The following is an 18,943-nucleotide window of genomic DNA, read 5'->3' on the forward strand; positions in this document are numbered from 1 at the left end:
GCCTGACCAGAGAGGAGAACAAGGAGAGAAATGATTCCTTCATGGTCATGACAGGACGGTTAAGAAACACCAGAAAAGATGGCTAATAAAAAAATGACTCTAGTTCTACAACATGGAACTGAGAGCTCTCTAAAGATGACAAGATGCCTGTGTTTTGTCTTTATCGCCGCTAGGGTTGCTAGGAGCTTCCAGGTCCACCCCCCACACACACACTCAGGCCGAACCTCATGGATTAAGGCTGAGACATGCTGGGTCACGATAAGTGTCTCTCTATTTCTGCCTCAGGTTTGTGTCTCAAGGGTAACCTCTCACCTCCTGCACCAGCACCATGCCTCCCTATCTGCTGCCATGCTCCCCACTGTGGTTGTCATAACACCTAACTTTTTGAAACTGTAAGTTCCAAATCAAACACTGTGCCTCAGTCATGGTGTTTATCATAGCAACAGAAGAGTAAGTAAGACAGACTACATGCATGTGCCACCACACCCCTGTGTGCAGAGCCTAGGTACCAACCCCAGGACTCCACTATGCTAAACACAGACTTTCCCAACTCACCCTCATTCTCAGGTCTACACATTTTCAACATCTAATTCAGAGGATGCTCAAGCAATATCAGAGGTCTTTAGTAGAAACCTTAATTCAAATGGGGACTCCTGAGACATTCTGATGAGGGATTCCTGGAAGGGATGCAATGAGTGTATCATATCAGCACTGTGAAGAGGACTTTGTCTGTTCAGCAAAAGAAGATATAATCTGTGGGACAGCACTGAGCAGCTGGAGAGCCCTCTGCACTTGCTAGTCTCACCGCTGTGAGTCTGGGGAAGTGTTTCTGCATGACTCTGAAGGGGAATCCTCCCCATACCGTCCCTGCTGGGTGAAAAATCTTGATTGTGGCAGCTGCAGCTTCCTTCCTGTTCTCACCCTGTAACAGTCCAAGTCCAACTGCCGAGAAACACTCCAGTTCCGTCCCTTGCCTTGTTTTACCTTCCCTTTGGGCCACACCTGCCACCCAAAGAAAAACCCAACTTGGAGCTCAAGTGCAAGAGGAGTCCAGGAGAAAGCTTTTCTTTCAGGAGCAGCTTTCCTGAAGGTCTGGATCTTGTTAAGTGAGTCTGACCTGAACCTGAACAATTGGTTTAGGAAATTCTAAAGATACTTTAAAAAGCCAGTTAAGGGTAGGAGAGTTGATTGTGCACACTCTCCATACAGAGGCAGTGCAGATCAGAGGGCAACTCCGTCAGCAGGTGGAGTCAAGAATGCTTATGCGGAGGCGTGTCATTGGTCTGTTCCCCTGTAGTTTCTCTTTCTTTTCCGGAGCTCAAACTAGCCTGGAGACGGAAATACCTTGAAGTTCTGGATTGGTGCGTTAATTCTCTGTAATTTACCACTTTCGGGTTGTCTGGTGGTTGGTTGGGCAATATTAGGGTGCAGAGTTTGAGGGAGTCTTGAAGAAAAACATTGTTTTTGCTTGGGTGAGTTTGTTGTCTAAAAGAGGGATGGAGAGGGAGGGGCTTCCGGCCTCTGGCTGCAAATGCAGATGGAGAAACATGGGGAGGGTGCTGCCTGAAAAAGGGACTGTTTTAAAGATGGCTTTTAGCCAGATCCAGTCGTCTCCTGCCATTTCAGAATCTATAATTTTGAATTGTACTTTGTCGTAAAGATCTGGAACTCTGTTTTCTTTTCTTTTTTTTTTTTAGTTTTTTTTTTATTTATTTAAAGTAGAAACAAGATTGTTTTACATGTCAATCCCAGTTTCCCTCTCCCTCCCCTCCTCCCTGCCCTCCACTAATACCCTACCTATCCATTACCCTTTCTGCTCCCCAGGGAGAGTGAGGCCTTCCATGGGGGTTCTTCAGAGTCTGTCATCTCCTTTGGGATAGGGCCTAGGCCCTCCCCCATGTGTCTAGGCTGAAGGAGTATTCCTCTATGTGAAATGGGCTCCCAAAGTCATTCCTATGCTAGGGATAAACACTGATCTACTACAAGAGGCCCCATATATTCCCGAGGCCTCCTCACTGACACCCACATTTATGGGATCTGGATCAGTCCCATGCTGGTTTCCCAGTGATCAGTCTGGGGGCCAAGAGCTCTCTCTTGTTCAGGTCAGCTGTTTCTGTGTTTCACCAGCATGGTCTTGACCCCTTTGTTCATCACTCCTCCTTCTCTGCAACTGGATTCCAACGATTCCAGTTCAGTTCAGTTTTTAGCTGTGGGTATCTGCTTCTACTTCTATCAGCTGCTGGATGAAGGCTCTAGGATGGTATATAAGTTAGACGTCAATCTCACTTATCAGGGGAGGGCATTTAAGGTAGCCTCTCCACTGTTGCTTAGATGATTAGTTGGTGTCATCCTTGTAGATCTCTGAACATTTCCCTAATGCCTGATTTCACTTTAAACCTATACTGGCTCCTTCTGTGAACTCTGTTTTCTAACACAGTCCCTTCCCTCGCAGCTAAGTTAAGTGAGTGCTCTGTAATGTGTTTTTATATGATAATGTGGCACTTCTGCATAGGTTAAGACAGTGGTTCTTAACCTGTGGGTCGAAACCCTTTTGGTGCTGCATATCAGATATTTACATTAGGATTCATAACAATAGCAAGATTCCAGTTATGAAGTAGCAACAAATATAATTCTATGGTTGGGAGTCACCCCAACATGAGAAACTATTACATGGTCACAGCATTAGGAATGTTGAGAACCACTGCTCTAGGAATTCTCTGTGAGCCTTTTATCTAGTCATTGATCCTGTGTGATAGCCCCAAGTCAGAAAATGACTGCTATTATTTCCTTTCCCTTCAACCATTTCCTGAAAATTGAAGTAGTGCTCAACCCAGCTTGAGACTCCAGCTATACAGAAGGCAAGAGGATCATAAGCTGAAGGCCTTTATGGGCAACTCAATAAGATTCATTCATAAAACATTTTTAAAATGTTTGTGACTTAGCTCAGTGGTAGGGTACTTTTCAAGCCTTGGGTTCAATTCCAAGGGAGGGGGAAAGCTGGGCGTTGGTGGCGCATGCCTTTAATCCAAGCAGGCAGAGGCAGAGGCAGGTGGGTGGGTCTCTGTGAGTTCGAGGCCAGCCTAGTCTCCAGAGCGAGTGCCAGGATAGGCTCCAAAGCTACACAGAGAAACCCTGTCTCAAAAAAGAAAAAGAAAAAAAAAAAAACCAAGGGGGGGGGAGAGGGTGATTGAAGATGGGAAAACAAGGGATGAGGGGAATGCTAGAGATGCACGTCTGAAGGTTTTCCCAGAAGTGACAGCTTTTCTAATGTTTCTTGGAGATACATTTTGTATTGCCCAGGCTGGTCTTCAACTCCTCAGTCAGCTCCCATCCCCACCTCCAGTCACTGGAGTGGCAGGTGCACATCACTGCTACCACCCCCTTCTCTATCTTTAAATAATGAAAATTAGATTCTTGATTTATATGGGAAATGTCTAATGATAAAAGATCATGAGAACCATGAGAGAAACCAGTTTGATCAAGGATACCATGGCTTTACCCAAGCTAACCTGGGCACCAAGAAGACATCAACAAACCTGCCCATGATTCTATTGGTTCTGTTTACTTCATTGCATATTGTTTTGAAGATGACCACTCAGAGCGGCTGGGCAGATGGCACATGCCTTTAATCGCAATACTAGAAAGGCAGAGGCAAGAAGATCTTTGTGAGTTCTAGATCAGCCTGTTCTCCATAGAAATTCCAGGACAGCCAGGACTTGAGGACAGTGAGCTCCTGTCCTCAAGATAAATGAATAGATGAGAGAGTTACAGAGACAGAGAGACAGAGTGTGAGACATAGAGAGAAACAGAGACTGAGAAAGACAACTCAGATGATTCATTATATTTTCCTAGGGTCTTTCTGTTCTATTTGTTGTATTTCTGTTTTCTGCATTTTCCTCCCTTCTGATAACTTTTGGCTTAGTTTACTCTTCTTTTTCTACTTCCCTGAGGCCAAGAATTAAGTTATTTATTTGAGACAGGTGTGTGTTTTTGTGTTTGTTTGTTTTGTTTTTTAATTTTAAGTTTTGCCCTAGCAGGGTTTCCTGTTAGACTGTCTGGAATGCACAACGGAATGCCTTGAAATGTGTGCTTCCATTGTCATTTCATTTAAAAAAAAAAAAAAACACCTCCCTTTGATTTCTTCTTTGCTCGTTAGTTTAGAGAATGTGGTTTAATTTCCATGTTTGTGAATTTTTTCCCAAACCCCTCTTTTAGTGATTTCTAGTTTCATATCACTGTGATTTAAAAAAAAAAATATTTCATATCATTTCAGTCTTCTTACATTATTAGAACTTCTTTTGTAGCCCCAGGGGTTATCTTTCCAGAACAGTGTTCCCATGTGTATGCTGCTGTCATTTGGAGCGAATGTCATGTATGTGGCTGGGTTAGTTCAAGATCAGTTCCTTACTGATTTCCTATGTGCCCCCTCTCTCTTTCATCTCCTTGTGGAGTACTTATAATGAGTACACTGATTTTCTGAACAGCACCCCATAAACCAGCATCTTTGTTGTCTCCATGACCTCTGTCTTTGACATGATGCTCTGAGGTGGGTTTATTTACTTATCTTTTTATTCTAAAAAATATTTTTAAAATTTTGATCATATCCTTTCCCCCTCCCCAACTTCTCCCAGATTCTCCAGTCCTTTCTACCCACCCAACTTCATCCCCCCCCCAAACTCCTGTAAAAATTGAAAACTAGTTTTCTCCAATGCTCACTGGGTATATCAATGACACTTAAGACAAGTCCCATGCTCAGGAATAGCTGGTCAACACAAATGGATTCCACATTTGTTTGTAGAGTATTTTTTCTTTTTTTCTCTTACTCTTACTGATTTTTTATTTGTTTTGTCATGATACTTTCAGGTGAGCTGACTTTAAGCTGATAGACTTTTTGCTTGATCGTGTGTCTGTTGTTGAAGCTCTCCATTCTAGGGTCAGTTTCATTCACTGACTTATTAGGTTCTAGAATTTCAGTGTTCTTTTCTATTGAATTATATCAATTTTTCAGATTTTCCTCATTAATTGTTATTTGAATTCCTATCTGGAATAGTCATGATTTCTGTCCCTTTAAGTTAGTTACTACAATATGTTAATAGTTCTTTGATAAAGTAATATTTCGTTTTTGTGGTCATTTTTTTTTTCGGTTTGGGGTGTGTGTGTGTGTGTCTGTGTGTGTGTGTCTCTGTGTGTGTCCCTGTGTTAATGCCTGCATATTATGGAGCAACTCTTCCAAACTTTTCTGGTTGGAGTTTATAGAGAAGGATTTACACATTCCATATCAGGGTGGCACTCAATTAGGTATGGTGGCTCTAATCCTAAGTGAGTGCAGTGGTAGACTCTTCATACAGTTCTCTAAGCAGGGCTCAGTGCTTGCCAAATCTGAAAGTGCCTCCGTGGCCTGATGTGCAGGCATTTATGACAGCAGCAGCAGCAGCCATGCAGCTTGTTGTTCCTTCCTCAGTAGGAAGGATTGTAGGGGACTTGATATTTTCCCTTTCCAAAGCATGAAGGCCAATGATAGCCTCTCTTAGGTATATCCTCTGAGTGTCTGTGCGGTCAGGGATGTGTGAAATGAACCACTGTGGCATGTATTAACTGCTTCATGAGTTCCTCACCACCAAAATGCTGATAGATGGTGTCTTCATTAGGGTTTCTTTTGCTTTGAAAAGACCATGACAACTCTTATAAAGGAAAACATTTAACTGAGGTTAGCTTACAGTTTCAGAGATTTAGTCCATTATCGTCATGATGCGAAGCATGGTATTGTGCAGGCAGATATGGTGCTGGAGGAGGAGCTGAGGGTTCTACATCTTGATCCTCAGACAACAGGATTTAAACTGTCTACTGCACTGAGCATAGCTTGAGAAAGGGAGACCTCAAAGCCCACTCCCACAGTAACATACTTCCTTCAAGAAGGCCACACCTCTCCAACAAAGACTCACCTCCTAATAGTGCTACTCTCTTTGGGGGCCTTTTTCTTTCAAATCACAACAGATGGAGATTACTACAAAGCATGACCTGAGACCCTCAGGCCCAACATAGCAACCCAGGTCCGAGGAGAAGGAACGTAGCTACCCATGGCTCTGACTCCGTAACAGAGCAGGGTAAAGCACCATCATAGATTCAGGAATGAATAAGAACTCTATACAGAATGGCAGACAGACTGAGAAAGAAATTAGGGACATAGAACCCTTCACAATAGCTTCAATAATGTAAAATATCTTGGGGAAACTCAAACCAAGCAAGTGAAAGACCTGTATGATAAAAACTTCAAGTCTTTGAAGAAATTAAAGAAGGTATCAGAAAATGGAAAGATCTCCCACATTCATGGATCTATAGGATCAACATAGTAAAAATGGCCATTCTACAAAAAGCAATCTACAGATTCAACAAATTCCTGTCAAAATTCAAACACAACTCTTACAGACTTTGAAAGGATAATTCTCAACTTCATATGGAATAATAAATCCTGAACAATAGAAGAACTGGAGGTAACACCATCCCTGATTTTAAGTTGTACTACAGAGTTATGGTAATAGAAACTACATGTAATTGGTATAAAAATAGACACATTGATCAATGGAGATGAATTGAAGACCCAGACATAAATCTACACACCTATGGACACGTGATTTTTAATTTAAAAAAAAGTCAGAAATATACAATGGACAAAGGAAAGCACCTCAACAAATGGTGCTGGTCTAAGTGGATATTTGCATGTAGAATAATGCAAAGAGATCCATATCCATCACTGAGCACAAAACTTAAATGCAAGTGTATCAAAGACCAGTAACACTGAACCTGATAAAAGAAAAAGTAGGGAATAGCTTTGAAATCATTAGCACAGGAGACAACTTTCTGAATAGAACACTGATAGCACAGGCACTAATATCAACAATTAATAAACAAGACCTCATTAAACTAAAAACTTCTGTTAGGCAAAGAACAAAGTATCAGCCTACAGAATGAGGAAAGATTTTTTTACCAACTCCACATCTGATACCAGTCTAATACACAAAATATATAAAGAATTCAAGATATTAGATATCAAAACCCCAAATAATCCAGTTATAAAATGTGGTACAGATCTAAACAGAGAATTCTCAATAGAGGAATCTCAAATGGCTGAGAAACACTTAAAGAAATGTTCAACATACTTAGCCATCAGGAAAATGCATCTTACAGATTGGCTAAGAATAAAAAACGCAAGTGACAGCTTATTCGAGTAAAAATGTGGAACAAGGGGAACACGGCACCATTGCTGCTGGGAACACAAACTTTTAGCCACTATGGAAATCAATATGGCAGTTCCTCAAAAAGTTGGGAATTGATCTTCCTAAAGACCCATCTATACCACTCTTGGGAATATACCCAAAGGACACTCTATTCTACCACAAGGAAACTTTTTTTTGGTTTTTTTGAGACAGGGTTTCTCTGTGTAGCTTTGGAGCCTATCCTGGCACTTGCTCTGGAGACCAGGCTGGCCTCGAACTCACAGAGATCCACCTGCCTCTGCCTCCCGAGTGCTGGGATTAAAGGCCTGCATCACCAACACCCAGCCTACCACAAGGAAACTTAGTGCTCAACTATGTTCATTGCTGTTTTATTCATAATAGGCATCTAGGTTGTTTCCAACCTAGATCCTTTTTAATAGAATAAAGAGGTTAAAGAAAATGTGGCACACTTACACAATGAAGTATTATTCAGTTGTTAAAAAATAACATCATGACATGTGCAGACAAATGGATGGAACTAGAAAAAAAAATCCCAAGTGAGGTTCAAGAAAGCCAAGTATCATATGTATTTACTTATATATAGATATTAGTCGTTAAGTAAATGATAATTAAACTACAATGTACAGACCCAGAGTGGACAGATAAAGAGGAGGACTCTAGGGGGAAACATGGATTTTTCTGGCAAGAGGACATGGAACAGATTTTTGCAGATGGACTGAGGGCAGGAGTGGGAAGGATCAGCTTGGGGGAAGAGTGCAGGAAGAGACAAATGAAACTGGGGGCCATTTGGGGGAAATGGTGTGAAAACTTATGTAATAGAAACTTTCTGCAGTCTATGAGAGTGACCCTTGTAAGGACTCCCAGTATGGGAGAGTACAGAGCTTGGAGGAGTGGAGAACGGGGAAACTGTGGTCTGGATGTATTGTATGAGAGAAAAATAGATTTCAATTTAAAAAAAATGGAAGAAAAAGAAAACAGGAAGAAGTTCAAGCTTTGGGTAGCAGGGTGCAGTGGCAGCTTAGACTCCATAGAATAAAGCCTTGAGTGGTGCATATCATGTTTTGACTCTGCCCACTAACATGCATAGTAAATCCAATCCTCAAACCAGTAGGATTAAAGGTTGAGGCCTGTAGCCTTCCTGAGAGGATATTTGTTACAGTTGTAGGAATAACCACTGCTTTTGGGTTTGATTCCTGGTGAAAGCATGAGTTTGGCGTCTCCACCTCAAACACTCTTGGCTGCACACATCTCCCCTTTCCCTTCAGCTTTACATCATGACGTGATACAGCAAGATGACCTCAGCAGCTGGGTGTGGTGGCAGACACCTTCATTCCCAGCAGGCAGATCACTGTGAGTTTGAAGCCATTTCAGCCTATTTAGGAATTTTCAGGACCACAGCGCTATGCAAGAGATCTGGAACAGTGCTGTTGGCAGTGCCACACAGTGGAAGATAAGGTGGCAGAGTCCTCAGATCTCATAGGAGGTGGAACCCTCAACAAAGATGATGACTTCTTGGGGAGGAAGGCAATATCAGTGGCTCAGGGAAAATTTCCAGGGGCAAATCATGGTTTTAAGGAGTACCAAGACACTTCCTCATAGAAGTGGGATTGCCATAGCTTAACCAGGGCTCCTTTTCCATGAGAGGTGGGCGCTGGGAGAAACAGCTTCATGGCTCAACCAGATTCTGTGTGCTGGGATAGTAGGGCACTCTTATTGGTAATTAGTGTTCTGTGTGCGGGGTGGTAGGGCACTCTTCCTGGTAAGTTAGCATTGGTAGTTTTGCTTTAATTTTAGGAAAGAGCTCCAAATTAGTTACATGTTTCAGAATCTGAGGCCTAATCAGTCATTTGAGAAGTATCACATATTCTGTCTCCTAGAGGCTTATGTAATACCAGACACCCTCCAGCTCTCTGCATACCAGCCACACTGGCAGTTCAAAAATCAGAGAAGATGCCCAAACTCTGTGTCAGGATGTTCTTGCATGCCATTTCTTATACCTAAGGCCTTTGTCTTCTTCCCGTAACTCCTTGTGTCTTCTATTTGGGAATCTTGGACCACCCCAATTTCCACCATTGTTTATATTATAGTTTGTGCATATCTCTAGTCTTGCTTGTCTTGTCTGTTATTTCTGATTTCAATTATTTGTTATTTTAATTTTTGTTTGTGCAATGCTGGTAACCAAACCTTTGACCCTGTGCATTCTAGGCCAGCACTCTCTCTATACTGGAACTATTTCCCAGGTCTTTGTTCCCAGAATTCAATTTAGGATAACTGTCCTATTAAATGTTTAGATGCATTTATTTTTGCATTTTTATCTTAGTTTCTCATATTGTTTTTCTCCCTTGGCTTCTTTGCCTTGTACTAGTGCAGTCATGGCCCATCCTTGATTTTTGCATAGTCAGTGTTCATTCTGTTCCTCTCTTTCTTATTTGGCCCTCTTTTTGTCTTTTCATTCATGCAGGCATCTGAGCAGGGGTGTCAGAAGTCCTGACAGGCAGACACAGGACCACAGCAATTATGGCTTCAGCATTCATGGCGAATGTAAAGGAGGAAGTGACCTGTCCTATCTGTCTGGACCTGATGGTGGAACCTGTGAGTACAGATTGTGGTCACAGCTTCTGCCGAGCCTGCATCACACTGAACTACGAGTCCATCAAAGGCAAAGAGGGAGAGTTCATCTGCCCTGTGTGCCGAGTTACTTACCTGTTTGGGAATCTGAGGCCTAATCGACATGTGGCCAACATAGTGGAGAGACTCAAAGGGTTCAAGTCCAGTCCAGAGGAGGAGCAGAAGGTCAGTGTCTGTGCAAAGCATGGAGAGAAACTCCAGCTCTTTTGTGAGAAGGACAAGGTGGCCATCTGCTGGCTTTGTGAGCGATCTCAGGAACACCGAGGACACCAAACAGTTCTCATCGAAGAGGTGGCCCATGAGTACAAGGTAAGAAGTCGGAGGGTATGGGGGATGGAGCAGGAGACAGTACCTGCTGTGAAATCTCTACTTCTGTGATCATTCAGTTACTTGATCATCATGGAATGGAGATTTCATGCCATCCTGTTACCTTTTGAGGCCTGAAAGAATAGGATTATTCACTGGGCTTAATCAGAGCATCTTCCTGGGTTCAAACTCTAGAACAAGAGCAAATGTTTTTACAGGTTGCTGTATGCTGTTGAGATTTTATGTCCAAGAAAAGCGCTGGTTATTCTTTAGTTATCACAGTAAATGAGATGAGGCTTGGAGAAATGGCTGAATGGCTTGTTGCTAAGCATAATGATCTGAGTTCGAACCCAGAAACCATACAATTACAGGCAAGGACTTATAGCTGCAAATTGTTCTCTGATCTGTACATACCTAGGGTGGCATGAGTGTGGGTATACATAAGCACATGCCCCCCCCACACAGACACACACATGCACTCACATACAAAATTAGTTAATTAAAAAGACTAAATGAGGTGCATTGTTACACTTCATTTCCTCTTTTCTTCTATCGGTTTCTTCTTTTTTTACACATTAGTGTAAAAAAATCAGGTTAGTTGGGTGTGGTAGCAGATGCTTGTAACTCCAACATTTCTGAGGCAAGAGGAACAAGGATTCTTTGCATAGTGAGCCCACATTATTATTAGTTTGTTTGCTTGTTTGTTTTTCTCTGTGTAGCCCTGGCTGTTCTGGAACTTATTCTTGTAGATCAAGCTAGCCATGAACCCAGGGACCTGCCTGCCTCTGCCTCCTGAGTGCCATTTTAAAGGTATGCACCACCATACCTGAATTGAGACCACCTTTTTAAAAGAGGATGGGAGGATAGGGAATCTTTTGAGTTGATGGTGACCTTATTATTTTCTTCCAACTCATAAGTTCTAGCTGCCGTTCTGTTTCTGCAAACTCTACTGAGACCAACTTGATTTTGTCCGTTTGCCTTATTTTTAATGTTTATCATCTATTTGTTTATAATAGATAAAAACTATATGTGTAGGGGCTATGGTGGCACATGCCTTTAGTCCTAGCACTTGGAAAGCTGAGGCAAGTGGATCTCTATGTGTTCAAATCCAGCCTGATCTATAGAGCTAGTTCCAGAACAGCCAAGGCTACACAAAGAAACCCTGTCTCAAAAAACCAAAACAAAAAGAACAAAACAAAAAAAAACCCTCTATATGTATGTTTGTGTGTATATATGTATATATTCTATGTACATAATGTATACCACATCCTTTTAAAGAAATGTAGCAGTCCTAAGGCATCCTGTCTTTCTAGAAGGGTTTCTTGGCCTTTCAGCTTGACTCTGCTATAATTCTTCTCCCACAGGAGAAGCTCCAGGCAGCTCTGAAGAAGCTGATGGCAGACAAGAAAAAATTAGAGAACTGGAAAGATGATCTTCAGAAGGAGAAAGCTTCCTGGGAGGCAAGTGGGGACCCTTCCTCAGGGAGTTAGCCTGATGCCTGGGAGGGACCTGGGCAAGAAGCTCCCTGGCTCTTCATTCCCTGGTAGTTGATGAGGCCAAGGGGCCTTGATTAGTCCTCTCTACCTGTTCCCTTGCAGCTGGGGCTGCACAGTGAGTGCATCACAACTGAGTCTGGCTATGTAAGGAGCTAAAACCAGGGAGGGGCCTGGTGAGAATGGGCACTGAGTCCTGGGTCTCACTCCTGTGGTGTTTTCTGGAACTATGACTGTTGCTAAGATGCTTGGGAATGGTTGGATCATGAATGTGTACTCAGAGTTCAGTTTCTGCTAGGGAATGAGATGCAGGTATGGTGGCATGTGCCTTAATTCTAGCATTTGGGAGGCAAAGGCATGCAGATCTCTGTGAGTTCAAGGCCAGTCTGGTGTACATAGCAAGTTCCAGGCCAACTAGGGCTACAGGGTGAGGATGGGTCTCAAAATTAAAAAAAAAAAAAAAAAACAATAAACAAAAATCCAAAACAAAACGCAAGGAATGTGTGGAATAAGGTCTCAGTGGTTAAGAGTATTTCTTGTTCTTCCAGAGGACCTGATTGGTTTCCTATACCCACATGGTGGTTCATAACCATCCGTAACTCCCGTTCTGGGGCACCCAATGCTCTCTTCTGGCCTCTGTGGGCACCTGGCACACACATGATGCAGGCAGGCAAAATACACACAAACATAAAATAAAAATAAAAACATTTTTAAAATCTGGTTTTTAATCAAAATAAAATTTAAAGATTTGTTTATCTTTTTAACTGGGCATTGGTGGTGCACACCTTTAGTCTAAGCACTCAGGAGGCAGAGGCAGATGGATCTCTGATTTTGATAGATCCCAGCCTGGTTTACAGAGTGAGTTCCAGAACAGCCTGGACTACACAGAGAAACCCTAGCTAGGAAAACAAACAAATTAAACAAAACAAAACAGAAAAACCTCCACGGAGGACATTTTGACAGACTGAATAATTCTCCCATTTCTTATCTCTGAAGAACAAAATTCAGAAAGATGTAGAAAATGTTCAGACAGAGTTTAGAAAACTGGGAGACATTCTGGACTCTGAGAAGAAGAGTGAGCTGCAGAAACTGATGCAAGAGAAGGAAGGCATCATGAACAGCCTGGCAGAGGCTGAAGATAAACATGCCCAGCAGAGCAAGTTACTAGGAGACCTCATCTCAGATGTGGAGCATCAGTTGCAGTGCTCAACCATGGAAATGCTGCAGGTAAGACTGCAGGAGGCCCCAGCATCTGAGAGTCAGGAGACCTGGAAGTCATTTCCCTCCCTCTGTGCTGCTGTGATCTTCCTGTCTGTGACCTTCCTGAACTCTTTCCTGAGCCAGTTTCAGAGGCTGGGGAATCATTGCATGCATAAATGACAAGGAGTGAGATTCTATTTGTATTTAGTTTACCAAGTGCAGCATAAAAGATAAAGTTTGGGGAGGACTATCTGTTAGGTGTGTGGGCATCTATGGCATCAGATCTTTACAGAGCTGTGTGTGCTTCAAGTACTTTTATTTATTTTTTATTTAGTTTTATTTTTTTAATTTTTCAAGACAGGGTTTCTCTTTAGCTTTGGAACCTGTCTTGGAACTTACTTTGTAGACCAGACTGGCCTCGAACTCACAGAAATCCATCTGCCTCTGTTGGTATTAAAGGCATGCACCACCACCACCCAAGCAGCTTCAAGTACTGTTATTAATTCCAGCTAGTCACTGGCAACAAGAAACTTCTTGTTATGAGAGATATTTATGTTGTCTACTATAAGATGAGTTGAGGCTTCCCCCATCTGCAGTTTTTAAGCAATTAAGAGCACTGGCTGCTCCAGAGTGCCTGAGTTCAATTCCCAGCCCCCACATAGTAGTTCAAAACCATCTATAGCCAGGCAGTGGTAGTGCATGCCTCTAGTCTCAACACTCCGAAGGCAGAGGCAGGTGGATCTCTTTGTAGATCAGATTGGTCTACAAAGCGAGTTCTAGGACAGGCTCCAAAGCTACATAGAGAATCCATGTCTCGAAAAACCAAACCAAACCAAAACAACAACAACAAAAAAAGTAAAATAAAAAAAAAACACCTGTAACTCTAGTTGAAGGGAATCCGACATCCGACACCTTCTGACCTCCACAGGTACTAGGCTTGCTAGTGGTGCATAGAAATATGTGCAAGCAAATGTTCACATGTATAAATTCATAACAAAAGTCTAAAAAGATAATTTGGGCTGGGCGGTGGTGGCACACGCTTTTAATCCCAGCACTTGGGAGGCAGAGGCAGGCAGATCTCTGTGAATTCGAGTTCAGCCTGATCTACAAGAGCTAGTTCCAGGATGGCCTGCAAAGTCACAGAGAAACCCTGTCTCGGAAAAAATAAATAAATAAATAAATAAAAGATAAATTGGTATTACTTTTAAAAATCATTTCAACTAATTAAGCCACTACACATTGTAGTTTTTGTTTTGCTATTTAAAGAAGTGTTAACATTTTATTTTATTTTGTATCACATTTATCTAGGTCATTTACCCTCCTTAAAATATTTTATGTACCAGGTGGTGTTGGTGTACGCCTTTATTCCCAGGTGGATCTCTGTGAGTTTGAGGCCAGCCTGGTCTAAAGGAGAAACCCTGTCTGACAAAATCGTGTGTGTGTGTGTGTGTGTGTGTGTGTGTGTGTGTGTGTGTGTGTGTGTGTGTGTACATTTACTATAGCCAGCTATGCTAGCACACATCTGTATTCTTAGCTCTTTGGAGACAGAACAAGAGAATTGTCACAAATTCCAAGCCAGTATGGTTTTTGTAGTGAGTTCTGTAACTCCAATTCCATGAGATCTGACACCCTTTGACCTCCTCTGGCCCCAGGCACCAGGCAGAGCCACAGAGCAAGATCCTGTCTCATTATCCAAAAAATGCACACATACACACACTGAGAGAGGGGTGGGGGAGTATTTTTTTTTTTTTTTTTTTGAAACCGTATCTCTCCATTATAGCCCTGGCTGTCCTAGAACTCAATATGCAGTCCAGGCTGACCTTGAACTCCTGACCTGCCTCTACCTCCTGAGTGCTGGGATTAAGGTGTGCACCACCATGCCCAGTGAATCAACTTTTTTATATAAATGTGGTTTTTATTTTATGTGCATGTGTGTTTTGCCTGCCTTTATGCACATGCACCATGCATGTGCCTAGTGCCTCCGAAGGCCAGAGTTACAGATGACTATGAACCACCATGTAGAATAGCAAGCAACAAGCATTCTTAACCATTGAGCCATTTCTCCAGCCCAAGTATGAGTTGTTTGTTTTGTTTTGTTTCGTTTTGTTTTGTTTTTAAATGCCAAAGTGGAAAAATTGTCTATAGAGGGAATGTTGGGATAATGCCAGGGTCCACAGATTTTAGACATTGTTAAAGCTATGAAAGGCTATAATTAAAAAGTAAAAATGTGGGGCCAGAGAGATGGCTCAGCCATAAGAATACATGCTGCTCTTGCAAAGAACCTAGGTTCCATCCCAGAATCCATGTGGAAACTCACTACCATCCCCATTTCCATGAGATGTGACACTTTCTGACCTCCATGGGCATCAAGCAGACACACATGTGGTGCACAGACATTCATGCAGGCAAAACACACATAAAATAAAATATAAAAGAAATTTAGAAACAAGTTAAAAGAGGAGAGATAATAACCAGAGAAAGAAAAAACTGTAGGAATAAGAAGGGAAGCCCATGAAATGTGGTTGAAAAGTCTTACAAAGAACATTATTAGCCAGGTGGTGGTGGCGCACGCTTTTGATCCCAGCACTGGGAGACAGAGGCAGGCGGAACTCTGTGAGTTCGAGGCCAGCCTGGTCTTCAAAGAGAGTTCTAGGACAGTCTCTAAAACCTACAGAGAAACCCTGTCTCGGAAAAAAAAACAAAAAACAAAAGTAGACTGTGTGGAGAGAAAAAAAAAATCTCAAAGCTCAAAGCCTAACTGACCAAGTCACAGACAAAAGCCAAGTCATAGTCTGGCATATGCAAGAATGGAATAAATAATGATAGAAAATAAGTAAAAAGAATGCCGTTGGAGAGAATTTCTAACACAGTTGTGCTGAGTTGAAAGATGTGCTTCTCAGATCCCTTTGATTCTAGAAGGTTCTTCTTGGTGCTGTGTCAGAGCAGCTAGGGTCTTACATAGATCTTTACAGCTCCCATGTTCCCTGTGTTCTGGTGTGTGTGGAAGGATAGGTTCTAACTCCTTCCCAAGTGGTTCCCCTGCACTCTACCATGATGTCTTCTGGTCCTAGTAATGTTTTGACTGCTTTGTTGTGTGCACTTCAGTAGTGGACTTGGCTCTGGAAGTAGTCCATTTGTGGGGAAGCTCCTGCTTCCCTACAGTGATCTCTGCTGCCTTAATCAGATCATTTACAGACTATCACTTGCAGGAAATGGCTCATCATGTGTTACCATGACTAGTTTCTTTCACAGAGTTTCAGTTGCAAGGATTCTCACCCGCCATCTCAATGAGAAGTCTTAATTCCTGTTTTCTCTCTTCCTATCTAGGGTGTGGATGGCATCATATCATGGTATGTATAGCTGCCAGTGGCAGTCTTTCTGTGTGGTAAGAATGGCTTAGTCTTCAAATAGAACATAATTTCTCCCAGGTTGGGGCCATTTAGATGTAGTATTGAATTTCTGATTTAAAAAAAAAAAAGGGACCAAGTGTTTTGCCACTATTGAGGATAGATTAGAAATGGGTTGTGGGGAACTGTTTGGCTCAGTAGCGGGATTCAGGATAAAAGATTAGGGTACTCTTTGTTTGTTTTGTTTTGTTTTTGCTTTTTTGAGACAGGGTTTCTCTGTGGCTTTGGAGGCTGTCCTCGAACAAGGTCTTATAGACCAGGCTGGTCTCAAACTCATAGAGATCACCTGCCTCTGCCTCCCAAGTGCTGGAAAAGGCGTGAGCCACCAACACCTGGCTGGAAGAGGATATCCTTGTGTCTGGATAGCACACCCACATGGCCACACCAAAGATTTTCCTAAGACACTGGGATCATATTTGCTTTAATTTGATGTCCTCATCTTTTCCAACTATTTTTCCAAGAGAGCCTGAAAAATCAGATGTTATCAATGATTCTCTATAATTAGCTACAGGTTTTGAAGACATTGGACTTTTCCAGATGTATTTCCTATACTTGATTTGCTTTGAGCACCTGGGTATGGGTTCTGTTGCCTGCTGTTTGATCCTTTCCCAAGAAACCACATTCATGAAAATATTTTTCCACACCTTTTTCCCTAAGTACCTTAGTTTTGGTTTGCTTTAAGATTTTATTATGTTAACATCTCTTGTGAGTTCAAGGAAGCAGAGTGGGAGAAAATAAATTGCTTAATTTTAGAAGGTAAGAACGATGATTTTGAGAACATATGGCTTTCCCAATACCACACTGAAAGTAAGCTAGAGGGAACATGGTTGTATCCCCAGCTGGCAGGCTACCCTCTTCAGCATCCTCAAGAGAGCTCAAGTGTGTCTGTGGTTTGAAATGAGAGGAAATCAGTGGTGGTTGGGGGTCCTTAAGAGGGACTGGAGGTCAATTGTTTTTATCCTTAGGAGTCATGCCTTTTCACTCAAGAGACCCAAAACTATCCCCAAGGAACGAAGAAGAGTGTTCCGAGCCCCTGATCTGCAAGGCATGCTGCAAGTGCTGCAAGGTGAGGAGAGTTATGTTACATGACTTAGCTTTGGGAATCTAGTAGCTTCTAGATATGAACAAGGAAGGGTAGATACCACGTATGGATGATTTGACCATCTCTGATGGGACATGACCATCTTTGACCCTATTATGGTTTTCAACTCTTCCCCCTGATCTTGAGAAGAAATGGACTTTAGAATACCTTTGCTTTGCTTGCATTTAATATTGTGAATTTTTATCATTTCAGAGCTCATAGAAGCCCAACGTTACTGGGGTAAGGAGAAAATACAGCACATAAGCCACCCCCTTCTCACTGTCTTGCAGAGCTTATGTTTCTGTTAGGTGTCATGTTGCTTCTCCCAAGATATGTAGTATGCTTCTGCAATCTACCTCTGCTGTGATTTCTACACAGAGTTCCTTTCTTCTTCAACTTTTATTCATAACATCACAAATAAGGCTGTTTCCTGTCCTCATGACACTCCTGTCATTTTTGTGCAGTTCAAGTGACATTGATTGAAAACAACAATCCAAACATTGTCATTACTGCGGACAAGAGACAAATAAGATATGAAGACCATCAAACAAGAAATGTTGCATCTGGGGGTCAGAACTGTCGTGAAGGTGTCCTGGGCTACCCTGCTATCCAATCAGGAAAACATTATTGGGAAATGGATGTGTCTGGAAAAGGTGCCTGGGTTCTGGGATTAAGTGATGGAAGCTACCTCTTCAATCCGATATTTCATTCAAATGCTGAAAGATGCCTAAATCCTTTATTTCGTTTGGGTATCAGCAATGACTCACATTATCAACCTAAATATGGCTTCTGGGTCATAGGGTTGTGGAACAAGTTTGTGTATAATGCTTTTGAGGAGTGTACTTTCACAGGCAAGCCCAGGGTCTTGACCCTCTCGCTGATGGTTCCTCCCTGTCGCGTTGGCGTTTTCCTTGACTATGCAGCTGGCACGCTCTCGTTTTACAATATTTCCCACCATGGGACTCTCATCTATAGATTCTGTGCAAATTCCTTTCCTGATAGGGTTTTTCCATATTTTAATCCTATGGGATGTTCAGAGCCAATGACAGTATGCTGGCCAGACTCTTAAACCTTCACCTGTTTCTGTGCAGGCTCTGGTGTGTATCTTATATGCCTGAGCTCATGGGTAGCATTTTACCCTTTAATATATACATATATCTGCTGTCTCTAGTCTTCCTGTATGAACATCTTTCACTGCCAAAGAGGATATAGTCATTTCTTTAGGCTATATTCTCAGTTCTTTGGTTTTTTTTAGGTGAGAATAGTAAATCATTTCCCATATATTCAAGGACAAATGTTTGAGTCCTCTTATTTAAGCTAACACTGCTGCCAAATTCTTCTTTTATTCTCCATGCGAGAGATGGAACCTAAGACCTTGTGCATAATGAAGAGGTGTGCCACCACTGAGCCACTTGCCTTACCTTTGCCATGTCTCTGTAACCTCATTGTATTCATCAATGAAAGAAGATAAAATAAAAGTTTTCAACAACTTGTCTGTTAGTTTTGAAAATTATATGTAGGAGTCCATGGTTAAGAAATGCACCCTTAGCAGTAGGCCATTTTCACCATGATGCTTCTTCATCAAGGAATTAG

General features: G+C 42.1%; 1 protein-coding gene across 2 annotated transcripts; it reads left to right on the plus strand.

The window, feature by feature from the left end:
* The first annotated feature begins 1,274 nt into the window (after window positions 1-1,274).
* On the plus strand, window positions 1,275-18,843 carry LOC100762680 (tripartite motif-containing protein 30A). 2 transcript variants are annotated; one of them, XM_027407921.2, is made up of 8 exons: window positions 1,275-1,361; window positions 9,697-10,172; window positions 11,534-11,629; window positions 12,659-12,889; window positions 16,190-16,212; window positions 17,235-17,335; window positions 17,564-17,590; window positions 17,815-18,843. In XM_027407921.2, the coding sequence occupies exons 2-8, from the start codon at window positions 9,753-9,755 to the stop codon at window positions 18,417-18,419; spliced, it is 1,503 nt and encodes a 500-aa protein (XP_027263722.1). In that variant the 5' UTR covers window positions 1,275-1,361; window positions 9,697-9,752; the 3' UTR covers window positions 18,420-18,843. The 2 variants fall into 2 exon arrangements, with proteins under 2 accessions (XP_027263722.1, XP_035298203.1); XM_035442312.1 differs by lacking the exon at window positions 12,659-12,889.
* Window positions 18,844-18,943: the final 100 nt, after the last annotated feature.

Source organism: Cricetulus griseus, chromosome 3 (assembly GCF_003668045.3).
Source record: "Cricetulus griseus strain 17A/GY chromosome 3, alternate assembly CriGri-PICRH-1.0, whole genome shotgun sequence".
NCBI classification, from domain to species: domain Eukaryota; kingdom Metazoa; phylum Chordata; class Mammalia; order Rodentia; family Cricetidae; genus Cricetulus; species Cricetulus griseus.

Excerpts from the sequence above, each read along its gene's own strand:
- LOC100762680 (XM_027407921.2), top strand. The coding sequence starts at position 9,753 with ATGGCTTCAGCATTCATGGCGAATGTAAAGGAGGAAGTGACCTGTCCT. Across the intron at positions 16,213-17,234 it reads GTGGATGGCATCATATCATG|GAGTCATGCCTTTTCACTCA; the intron begins GTATGTATAGCT and ends TTTTATCCTTAG. Across the intron at positions 17,336-17,563 it reads CATGCTGCAAGTGCTGCAAG|AGCTCATAGAAGCCCAACGT; the intron begins GTGAGGAGAGTT and ends TTATCATTTCAG.